Raw genomic sequence first — 12566 nt, forward strand, 5'->3', positions numbered from 1 at the left:
AGTAGAGCTCAATTCAGAGAGCATTCTGTTGGAATTTGAATACCAGTGTGCTGACTGAAAAAAACTCAGTTCCCACAATTCAGTACTTAAATAAACAGGTTTTGTAAAAAGCAGTGTAAACATTCTTTTACATACTTCAAGTGGACATTCAAAAATCCACATCTTTTTTCTCTTAGAGACCATAGCTGGCTGTTTTGGTTGAACAGGACACTTCTAATAAGAGCATATCTATTATAAGGAATTTTTTATAATAGAAATTTCTATTTACCAATCCAGAGTTTTATAAATTACAGTACTAAAATTGGAAAAAAATTCGTTTTAGGTTGTTAGCTCCAAAAAATTGTTCTTTGAATACAGCTGGATTTGTGAGGCCTTCTGTCTTCACAGTAATTCTTTGCAACATGAGGAATGAGTTCATTGCTTTTGCTAATAGTGTACCATGAATCTTTTCCTTAAGAGTCTTTGTAATTTTTTCAATTGTGCTGTAGACTGGGGGTTCAGAGGTTAACTGGGGGTTCAGAGGTTAACAAGACAGATATCAACTAGTTCTGTGTTTTGTTGTTGTGGTAGATACTAGGAATAAGTAAGTATACAGTGCTGATAAGAGGGCATAACTATAGGAGCTGACTGTGTAAGCTTGAGCTAAGCTCAAGTAGGAGTTAAGATGTGGAGAGTTGGAGGAGGGAAGATGAAGGAGAATTACTTTTGAATAAGTAGGAGTTACTTTTGGAAAGGCCTGGTGGGAAGAAGTTTAAGGACGAGGAAGAAGGCTGGTGCTGACCAAGAGAAGAGTGGCAATTAAGGTTGTGTCAGATGCTCCGGGCCATGGTTAGGGATTTTGGTTCTTTTTAATGGGTGAAGATTTTTAGATAAGTGTAAATATTTTGCTAAATACCTTTATCCACAGTTGAAAGATTTCCTACCTGGGCCAAGTGATTTTAAGAAAGCTCGGGCTTGTTTTAACAAAGTAAATGCAACCAAAAAGATAAAATTCATTTGGAAATATTTACCAGTTTATTAGTACCCACAAACTGTTAATAAAGGAACGTAAATGCAGATGAGATATTTGAAAATGATCTAAAACTACTCTTACTAATTTAAACAGCACGGTGGACATACCTTTAAGCCTTTGGCGGAAATTTATGAGCAACATGTTACTAAAGTGAATGAAGAGGTAGCCAAACTTCGTCGGCGTCTCATGGAATTGATAAGCTTAGTTCAAGAAGTGGTAAGACAATTACTAAAAGATCATTATCCCTTTTACAGTCTATATTATATAGTTTTATAATATAGATCAATTAGATGTTGAAGTCAAGATTTGAAAATTCCAGGATATATTTATAGTCAGTCTCACCAAGTTCAGACTAGCTGAGGAATTTGGATCCAAACCCCTGGTCTATTCTGCAGTTGGAGCCAACGAATTGCTTCTTTTTATGTAGGAATAAAGGATTGATTAATAAGTTAAATAAGCCTGTTTGCTATAGAGTCAACATTGAGTTTGACAAAGTTATTAAGTTATTCATTCTTTGGATCCCCATCTTTTGGGAGTTTCTGATACCAAGGAATGAATTATTTCTAGTGTTCTAAATTAGAACCCTGCAGAATTGAAAGTAATATTTAACACTACTCTTCAGCTACTGTATGGGTCAAACAGCTATTTACCATTTATAATATTTCTATGTGAAAATGCAATAAACTTTCAAACATTTCAATACGAACTATACTTTTGGAATATTTTTTGTTTAAAGTTGCCAGAATGACAATTGCTATTAAAGAGGTTTGCAGACCACTCTTAAGATGTTTTCATTTTACCCCTTCAGAAATCAAGATCCAGATCATCATTTACAACCTTCTTTATATAGAAAGGAGTGTTTTTGAGTTGCATGTATGCTATCTACAAAATCATTTTGGAATGTAAACAAGTGGGATGGTTTATATTTGGTCTTCATCTTGCTACCTTTCTTTTCTGTTTTCTCTTGGCAATATTATAATTTGGTCATTAGGGAGAGTGTACTAGGTTGAGATTATCACCACTTGTATTTATGATAATAGGTATAGGAAAGATTGCATTTTATATTTTGCAGTATGCTATTACAAAATCTATGTGTACTCGGCAATCTTTAAAAAGCCTATTTTTTTCCTTTTTGTGCTTAGTTCTGAAAAAAATGAAAAACTTTGTAAACTAGCGTAATATGGCTTTTTAAAATTTTTGTTTTAAGTTACATGATGTAAACTGGCTTTGGTATACATTTTTATTTTTGAATGGTGGTTTCCTATCAGATATGGTTAGGGCTTTGAGTATGGGTTCTGTACATGTTACCAAAACCAATTTTTTGTAATTGCATATCTTTGTGTTTATTGTTTATCTATTTATTAATTATCTACTTATTGTTTATTTATTAATTGTTTACTTTTAAGAGTCTTTTTCCTGAATCAGTTCAATGTATAGTTTTTTAAAGCAATGAGTTTCCTATGACATAGGAACAATTAAAAAGTATTATTGGCTTATAGTGTTTAAAGAGGAAATCAATTGACTAAGAATAATTACAGTGATTAATGTCTGTTTTAAAAATTCTTCAATTAAATTATGTTTATCTACTAGGAAAGAAATGTAGAAGCTGTAAGAAATGCAAAAGATGAGCGTGTTCGGGAAATTCGGAATGCAGTGGAGATGATGATTGCGCGGTTAGACACACAGCTGAAGAATAAGCTTATAACACTGATGGGTGAGTGTTTTTCTCTGCTGCTGGGGTACATGGTGCTTTGAGCCTTCTTGAGTTCAATCTTTGAGGAGTAAAGGTTGGTGAGTTTCTTCATGATGGGAAAAGACTGGTTTAAGAAATAAAAGTTCCACCGATTAAATGTCCCTCTGTATCAGATTGCATTACTCCAAATTGATATAACCTTTGCTAACCTCGTGGGATATGCTTCCAGCTCTTCAGACTTTGTAATTTAAAAAGAACACGATCTGATTAGGCAAGCATGCCTGTCTTTTCGACTTTTTTTTTTATCATGTAAAGCAGTTTCTTCTTTTTCTGTAATAATTCTGTAATTATAATTCCTTTATCCCTCTGTGTTTCCAGGTTCTTGAGACTATTTTCCTCTTTGGGTCTTCTTTTCAAAGAACATACCTTTTGCTGATATAAGTATCTGGCCTACATTCTTATTTTTAAGCCACAGTTAAATTTTGGGGAGGAATTATTTCAGAATAGTTGATTGAGTAAAAAATTTACTTTTCTAGATCTCCATATTCCTTTTGAAAGAATAACATTAATTTATTTACAAAGTATGTTGTCATTGTATGTTTCTTAAATAAATTTAATAGACCTAAATTGCATTTTGTCTAAAACTGTAGTTAGGGTTGATTCTGAAATCCTCTGTCAAAGCTACTACAGTATTATATTCAACCTCTTAAAACTCTGGGAAAATTTTTTAGGGTAGCTGTAATGAAGTTTTGCTTTCTTAAAATTGCTTCCGTGTTACTGAATATGTTCAGTGAAAGCTGATTTCCTTCTTAAACCAATAATGAGCCTGAGTATCGGCGTTTTGCTATTTTTAAACAGGTCAGAAGACTTCTCTAACACAAGAAACAGAGCTTTTGGAATCCTTACTTCAGGAGGTAGAGCACCAGGTAATGAAATGTTAAATGTAATAAAGTCTTTATCTACTTGTGTCCATATGCTTTAAAAAAATTTTTTTTTTAATAGAGGTTATATAAGATCAAAAGATCTGGGGATCTGTGTGCCATACTGGGGATTTTTATGAAATAGCAATCAGCTGATTCTTCTCAAGTTTTCTCCCTGTGTTTGGTAACTAGATTACACTCTTTCGAAAGAATGGAATTATTTTTACTGGGACTAGCACAAAGGAATCTCTAAAAGATTAAAATCTTCTGACATTGTGACTTAAATGGTGCCTTTGAGATAGAATGGTATTGCCAATTACTTAAACAGAGTGATTCTTAATGCTAAAATTAGCATTTTTATTAATGAAATTTTAATTAAGTATCAGATAGACAGCAGGCATTGGTTTAGATGTTTGGAACACAGCAGTGGGCAAAATGGAAAAAAAATCTGTCCCCATAGAGTTTATATTTTAGATTAGGGGCAGGTGGGTGTGAAGTACATAGTGAATGAATAAAATATATAGTGTCACATAAATATTTGATATATTCATCTGTCTTGAATTCAGTGTTTGGAATTCTTGAATTCCTCTCTATGCCTGCTACATAGCTAGCTATCTCTTGAGATTGTTTTCTTTATTTTCATTCTGGAGATTCCCTTCACTTCTTTCTTGAGTTGAATCCCATGTTTCCTGATTCCCATGGCTTCTACTCTCTTGGTTTGCTCATTTATTTTGGCATTACATTTCCTCTTGTAGCTTTTCTAGAAGGGTAATCAGAATAAATTTTCAAGACTGTATGTCCAAAAATATTTTTGTTCAATCTTCATACTTGATTGACTGTTTGGCTGGTGTATTCAGTACATAAATATTTATTTAAATGCTCTTATTTACCCTCTTTAAACTCCCACTCATAATTGTGCATGATGTTCCCCTGGTCCAGAGATTTTATTTTATCCCCTCAAGAGAATAAGCCAGCAGTCTTCTGCTAGAGTGATGTGACAATTCAACCAGCTCTGGTAGACATAGATAAATTGTGTGCACTTAAAGTGTATATATAATTTGGTAAGTTCTGACAAATGTATATACCCGTGAAGCCATCACCATAGTCAAGATAGTGAACATACCTATTATACCCCCACATTTCTTTGTGTTTTGTTCTCTCTCCTTCAGCTTCTACCCATCCTTCCCCCACCAGGCAACCCCTTGTGCGCTTTCTGTCATTATAGATTAGTTTGCATTTTCTAGAGTTTTATATCATTGGAATCATACACAGTATGTACCCATTTTATGTCTTCTTTCATTGAGCAAAATTATTTTGTGATTCATTCATACATCAATAGTTCTTTCCTTCCTTTGCTGAGTAGTATTCCATTGTATGTATATGCCACAATTTGTTTTTCCATTCAACTCTTTATGGTCATTTGGGTTGCTATCCTGTTTTTGGCTTTTACAAATAAAGCTACAGAGGACATTCATGTATAAATCTATACATTCATTTCCTTTTTTCTTGGGTTCACCTAAGATGGAATGGCTACCATCCATTTTAGTAACTACCAACTGTTTTCTGAAGTGATTGTACGTATGCCATTTTATATTTCCTTTGGTAGTCTATGAATAAAGTATCAGTACCTCCACATCCTTGCCAACACATGAAATAGTCAGTGTTTTGAATTTTATCTATTTTCATAGGAGTGTAAATAGTATTTCATTATGGCTTTAATTTGCATTTGTCTTACAACTAATGCTGTTAAGCAGCCTTTCTTGAACTTATTTGTCATCTGTGTATCTTCTTTCTTGAGGTGTCTATTCGTATCTGTTGCCCATCATTTTATTGATTTGTTTTCTTGTTGGGTTTTGAGAGTTCTTTACATAAAGAACTGGATGTAATTCCTTTATTACATACATGCTTTCAGAGATTCTCTTCAAGTCTGTGGCTTGTCTTTTCATTCTCTTAAGTGTCTTTTGAAGAGGAGAAGTTTTTAATTTTGACGAAGTCTAAGTTATCAATTTGTTCTTTTGGTGTCATAGCTAAGAAATCTTTACATAACCAAAGATCATAAAGATTTTCTCTGTCGTCTTTCAAAAGTTTTGTAGTTTCAAGCTTTGTATTTAAGTCTAATCCATTTTGAGTTATTTTTGTATGTGAGGTATTTGATCCAAGGTGGTTTTTTAATTTCTGTATGTTTGTTTCTGTATATGGTTGTCCAGTTGTTCCAGCACTATTAATTAAAGATCAGCCTCTCTTCACTGAATTGCCTTTGCTTTTTTTCCCCCAAAAATTAAATGTCCACATACATGTTGGTCTAATTTTGGACCCTATACTGTTCCATTTATTTATTTATTTATTTATTTATTTATTTATTTATTTCCACTACAGTGTTTTGATTACTGTGTCTTTTTTAAATTAAATTTATTGGGGTGACATTGGTTAGTAAAATTACATAGGTTTCAAGTGTACATTTCTATAATAAGTCATCTATACAGAGGGTGCCAAAAAATGTATACACATTTTAAGAAAGAAAAACTGTATTAAAATTGTAATACTCAATATATACCGATAACAAAAGATGAGTACCCGTCATGCTGTAATTACAAGACGTGCTCAAAGTGGTTACCATCAGCATCCAGACACTTCGGATTATGGCAAACTACTGCTTGAGCAACGTTGACCAAAGTGTCCACTTGTATACATTTTTTTGGCACCCCTGGTATATCAAGCACTGTTTTATATGCTTTACAAATAAGAGCAACTTTATTCAGATAAAATCTACATGAAAAGACTTAATTTTCTAGAAAATTGTAATTACCAAAAATGACTTAAAAAAGTATAATTTAAACCAAGGAACATTAATTAAATTATGTTGGTAATAAGTCTGTCTCCTTCAAAACACATTAAATCCAGACTAGTGGAAAATTTTTACCAAATCTTTAAATATTGGTTGCTTATCATAACAGTTTTTTCTTAGAGAATACAAAAAGTATGAAAGCTAACATCTCATTCTTTGGAGAGTGATATAACATTAATAACCAATTGACATAAGAACATTGTAAGAAAATAAAATTAAAATCAACCTTACTGTAAATGTAAATGTTAAAATCTTAAATAAAATACTGGCAAATCAAAATCAGTAGGATATTTTAAAAAACTAAACAAGAAAGCAAGATCAGGTAAGGTTAAAGAAATGTTTCATTATTAGAAAAATCTCTTTGATTGTAACTCGAGATTAAAAGGCAAGACCACATGAATATTCCAATATTAATATGAAAGAGCAAGGGGCCCCAAATAGACAACATATTCCTGGATTAAAAATAAAGAAGAACAGAGTTGGAGTTCTTGTTATATCAAGACATAATATGAAACAATAGTAATTAGGACACAGATTTTGACATAAACACAGACAAATGGACAAGCAGAACAGTATAAAAATCCCAGGAACAGACCCCCAGGTATGTGTGAAGACTTGATACATGATTGGAGATGGAGAAAGACCCTTCAACAAATATTGACAGCAATACATGTGGGAAATAAAATTTAATTTTCATTTTACACCATACACAAAACTCAGTTCCAGGTGGGTTAAAGACTTAAATATGATTGCAAAATTTGGTTATTTTTAGAAGAGAAAATCTTTGGTATGGGTAAAGAAAGACTTCTGAGGACACAATAGGTGCAAAATATAAGGAGTAGTGTTTGAATGCATCAAAATTAAAAATTTTTGAACAAAAAAAAAAATCTTCAAAAACTAGGTTGACAGGCCATAGACTTGGAAAAGATTTTTGTCATTCGTAAAACTGAACAGGAATGGTTATCTGGAATTTATAAAGAAATACAGGTCAATCATAAACAGCCGAAACAATCTCATGAAAAGTAGGCAAGGGATATGAACAGATCACGGAATTGGATGTTGAGTTGACCAGTAAGAGTGAAATTTCATTGATAAACTGGTAAATATAAGCCAAGACAACAAAATGCTATCTTTTACTCATTAGACTGGCAAAAATTAATCAGTAAAAATTTAAGTGTTGACAAGAATGTACAGCAAAGGGAACTTTTACACTGCTGATGGAAATGAATCTACAAACATTGGAGAGCAGTTTGCTATTGTCTGCTAAAAGTTCGGTATGCTTTAGCCAGTCCTAGAGAGACTCGAATATGTGAACAGGGAGCTGTGCACCATCTGGGTCTTCACTCCAGATTTATTTTTAATAATGAAAAATAGGAAGCAACCTAAATGTCCATTGATAAAGATGATAAATTGTACTATATTCATGCAATGATATTCTTTAAAATTGTCAAAATGAGTAGATTATGAATATCAGTACAATTAAATCTCAAAAACAATGTTGGTTGAAGAATATAGGCTACATGGTAATACAGCCTGATAGTATTTATGTAAAGCCTGAAAACATTCAGAGCATTGTTTATGGATGTGTATAGACCCATAGTACTTGTACAAACACATGTATATGGTGACAATAACTTTCAGTTCAAGGAGTGAGTTACCTTTGGAGGAAATGGGGTCAAGGAAGGGTACTCAGTATGTATTCAATAAACATTTGAATAAGAGCTATAAGTATTAAGTAACTCATTGAAAAGATATAAAACCCAGTTATAGTACTCGTAATTTTTGTGAATAGCATCTGTATGCCATTTGATAGTGTATTAGTTTGGTATGGCTGATATAACAGAGTACCACTGACTAGGAGGCTTAAACAAGGAAAATTTGTTTTCTAATTGTTCTGGAGGTTGGAAGTCCAGGATCAAGGTGTTGGCAGGTTTGGTTTCCCCTGAGGTCTCTCTTTGGCTTGCAAAGGGCTGCCTTCTCTTTGTGTCCTCTGAAGACCTTATTACAAAGCTGTTTCTCCTACAACTTCGTGACTGTTATAACAAACCCAGCAAAGCAAGCATAGATATTATTCCAGTTTTACATACACAAATAGACTGTCAGAGTCATAATCAGTGTGTGGCAGAACTAGGACTTCAGACTGGTTGCCTTGAATACAGAATTAGTCTTAACTACCAGGTGTATTTTATTAAAGTTGGATTTTTCACTTTTTACCTTTGGCATAACTTAAAATAGTGATTCCCAAATCAGTACAAGTTAAAACTTTTTTTTTTTTTAACTATAGTTGACATTTAATATTATGGTTAAAACTTTTTGTGTGTGTGTTACATCTTAACATTTCTGTGGTCCCTTGAATGCAATTTGAGAAATCCTTGTTTGAAGGCTAACAACCTATAGGGATTTGTTTATTAATATACATAATGGCGTCACTGTAGAAGCCTAAAATATATTTGTAGTTGTTTAAAATTGGATTTGCCCTACTGTATGAGAGAAAAATGCGTTAAAATCAAATATACTTGATGGCTTTATGGTTAGAAAGGAAATAAATAAACCTAGGTTCTTTGCAGATTTTTAATTCTCAAACCCACTTTGAAAATCAATCTGTTTTCTTTATCTCTGCTTTTTTTTAGTTTATAACTAAATTTTAGTTTAAACTTTATCTGTTTTTTTTTTTAGTTTATGAGAATAATTTCTGTTATCTTTCTTTATTAAGGATTTTGAGGTGCCAATGAATAGTAATTTTGTTTTCCTCACACAGTTGCGGTCTTGTAGTAAGAGTGAGTTGATATCTAAGAGTTCAGAGATTCTCATGATGTTTCAGCAAGTTCATCGAAAACCCATGGCATCCTTTGTTACCACTCCTGTTCCACCAGATTTTACCAGGTATGACGGTTTTTTAACTCCTTTTTCATAAGATATTTATGTGCAAATGCATATACTTGTTTCAAAGGAATGTTGTTTTGTTAACTTCATCTTTTTTTAAGGTGCTGTTTAAAATGAGGTGGTGTAGCGAACTTTAGTTTATGTATGTAAATGTAGTTTAAAAAAATTCTGGTGGATTTAAATACGCTTCTGAATGTAAAGAGAAGTTGATAGTGAATTAGGAATTGTTTGTTTCCTGGAACTTCATCTTCTATACAGTAGAAAAAAATATTGATCCCATTTTATTTCATCATTGTCTGTTCACTCTTTTTTTTTTCTTTAGCTGATACACAATTCACATATAAGGTGTCAGGTTTATAACATAATGATATAATATTTGTGTATGTTGTGAAATGATCACAATAAGTCCAGTTAACATTCATCACCATACATAGTTAAAAAAATTTTTTCTTAGCAACTTTCAGATTTGCAATACAGTATTATTAACTATAGTCACTATGCTGTACATTACATACATTCCCATGACTTATTTATTTTATAACTGGAAGTTTATACCTTTTGACCCCTTTTTAGATTCCTCAAATAAGTGAGATCATACAGTATTTGCTTATACAGTATTTGTCTTTTTGTCTGACTTATTTCACTTAGCATAATGCTCTCAAGGTCCATCCATGTTGTCTCATGTTCATTCTTTTTTTTATTTTATTTATTTATTTATTTTTTTTTTTAAGATTTTTTTTTATTGGGGAAGGGGAACAGGACTTTATTGGAGAACAGTGTGTACTTCCAGGACTTTTTTCCAAGTCAAGTTGTTGTTCTTTCAATCTTAGTTGTGGAGGGTGTGGTTCAGCTTCAAGTTGTTGTCCTTTCAGTCTTAGCTGTGGAGGGCGCAGCTCAGCTCCAGGTCCAGTTGCCGTTGCTAGTGGAAGGGGGCGCAACTTGCCCACCATCCCTTTCGGGAGTTGAACCAGCAACCTTGTGGTTGAGAGGATGCGCTCCAACCAACTGAGCCATTTGGGAACTCAGCGGCAGCTCAGCTCAAGGTGCCATGTTTATGTTCAATCTTAGTTGCAGGGGCCACTGCCCACCATCCCTTGCGGGACTCGAGGAATTGAACTGACAATCTTGTGGTTGAGAGCCCACTGGCCCACGTGGGAATCAAACCGGCAGCCTTCAGAGTTAGGAGCATGAAGCTCTAACCGCCTGAGCCACCGGGCCAGTCCTCATGTTCATTCTTTTATTTACCTTTTGAGTTTACTTAGATCTTGTTACATGGCGACTATAACTTATTTACACGTATGTTGTCAAAAGGAGAACTCATAAACAGATGAAAATGCCAAAATATTTTGAAGGCAACATGATGTTCTCTCCAGATCTTAAAAGATAGTGGGAGGAAAGAGTTGGTTGCATTCTATACATCTTTTTAGTTTTTATCTTGGGCAGTCTTAGAATTCTTCTGAACAGAATATTCTCTTAAGCATTGTTAGACTACACTGTGGTGTTAAGAGTAGTGGTTCTTAACACTGGTGTATTTTAACTCACTTGGGATTCTTTTGAAAATTACCAGTGCTGGCCCGTACTTCAGGACATTTGAAATAAAATCTTTGTGGGTGTATTAGTCTGTTTGAACTGCCATAACAAAATACCACAGACCACATGGCTTATACAACAAAAGTTTATTCTCTTACAGTTCTGGATGCAGGAAGTCCAATATCAAGGTGCTGGAAAATTTAATTTCTGGTGAGGTCTCTCTTCTTGGCTTGTAGAGAGCTGCCTCCTCACTGTGCCCTCCCATGACCTTTTCTCTGCATGCACAGAATCAATCTCTGATGTCTGCCTCTTCTAAAGACAAGAGTCATACTGGGTTAGGGTCCTACCTTTTATAACCTCATTTAACCTTAATTACCTCCCTAAAGGTCCTGTCTCCAAATGCAGTCACATTGGAGGTTAGGGCTTCAACATATGAATTGGTGGGGGGGTGGGAGGGGGGTGGACACAATTCAGTTCATAACGTTGGGTACATCTAGGCATTTGTAGTTTTTTTTCTTTTTAACTCTCCTTAGCTTATTCCTAAGATGAGAGGTTTAACCACTGTTTCACAGAAATACATTGGTATGATGGATTTCAATCTGTGCTATACTTTAGAGATGGCTTATGAGAGACTATCAAGTATTTCTAGCATGCTGAGGACTGTGGTACATTTAGGAAACAACCTTTGTTATAAATAATGTGTATGTGTTTAACTTCCTTTGCTTTTTGCTCGAATACGTTATGCCCTCTGTTGGCCACAGGGTCTTGATTGTAATAGACTGTATGGAGTAAGCCAGGGTTTTTCAGCCTTGGCCTTGTTAGCATTTTGAGCTGGATAATTCTTTGTGGGGTGGACGGAGCTTCCCTGTGTAGGATGTAGCACCAGTCGCACCTCTCCCTTTACAGTTGGGACAAAAATGTTTCTAGACATTTCCAAATGTTCCCTGGGGGCAGAATGGCCCCTGCTTTAGAATCAGGGTGTAAGCCCTTGTTCCTTATCACAGGTACAGTCCTGAGAATCATGACCACCCACAGTTCTGTAAACAGAAGGGCAAAATTTTTCTGACAACCAGAACTCAGGTAGTTCTCACTGACCATAAGATAAGTCTCCATTTCTTTCTGAATTAACAAACTAGATACCGTATTCATATTAAAGCACTGACTATTATTAAAAGAACTGGGTATTTGCTATCATTAAGCAGATCTGGTTGAACCTAAGGATAAGGATGTTCACTAATGTTCCAAGGCTGCCTCTTAGATAATGTGCTCAGCCATTCTGCTTGCCCCCATGTGATTATTTATTCTTATCCTATAAAATTGTATAGGTTTGCTAATAAATAGTTTCACAGTCTTTACGGTTTGTCAGTATTCCTCATAATTTGTTCTGAAGAAAGAAGTTTGGAGATTTATTGTGATGTGTTTTGCTTTTGCTATTTCTTTTGTTTTTTTTTTCAACTTGTTTATATTGGTTTCATATTTCAGGTTCCCAGTCGCAGCACCATTTTCTTCCTTGTCCTATTTCATGAGTACTTTTTAAATGTCTCTTAAACACTTATTTTAACACTTAATTGTATATTGCATTTTTTTAATTTATTTATTTATTGGGGTGGCAATTGTAGTAAAATTACATAGATTTCAGGTGTACAATTCTGTATTACATCATCTATAAATCCCATTGTGTGT

The 12566-nt window shown here is 33.9% G+C and overlaps 1 protein-coding gene across 16 annotated transcripts in view; it reads left to right on the top strand.

Moving 5' to 3' along the window:
• Positions 1 to 12566, top strand: part of TRIM37 (tripartite motif containing 37) — a 162281-nt gene that overhangs the window by 13213 nt on the left and 136502 nt on the right. For all 16 annotated transcript variants that reach the window (XM_074319741.2, XM_074319742.2, XM_074319745.2 and 13 more), the window contains exons 6-9: positions 1106 to 1228; positions 2603 to 2726; positions 3564 to 3631; positions 9229 to 9353. In XM_074319741.2, coding sequence (XP_074175842.1) covers positions 1106 to 1228; positions 2603 to 2726; positions 3564 to 3631; positions 9229 to 9353 — 440 coding nt within the window. The remainder of the gene's footprint in view (positions 1 to 1105; positions 1229 to 2602; positions 2727 to 3563; positions 3632 to 9228; positions 9354 to 12566) is intronic.

The sequence above is a fragment of the Rhinolophus sinicus genome, chromosome 12, assembly GCF_057876585.1.
Source record: "Rhinolophus sinicus isolate RSI-liver-muscle chromosome 12, RSI-T2T, whole genome shotgun sequence".
In the NCBI taxonomy this organism is placed as follows: Eukaryota; Metazoa; Chordata; class Mammalia; order Chiroptera; family Rhinolophidae; genus Rhinolophus; species Rhinolophus sinicus.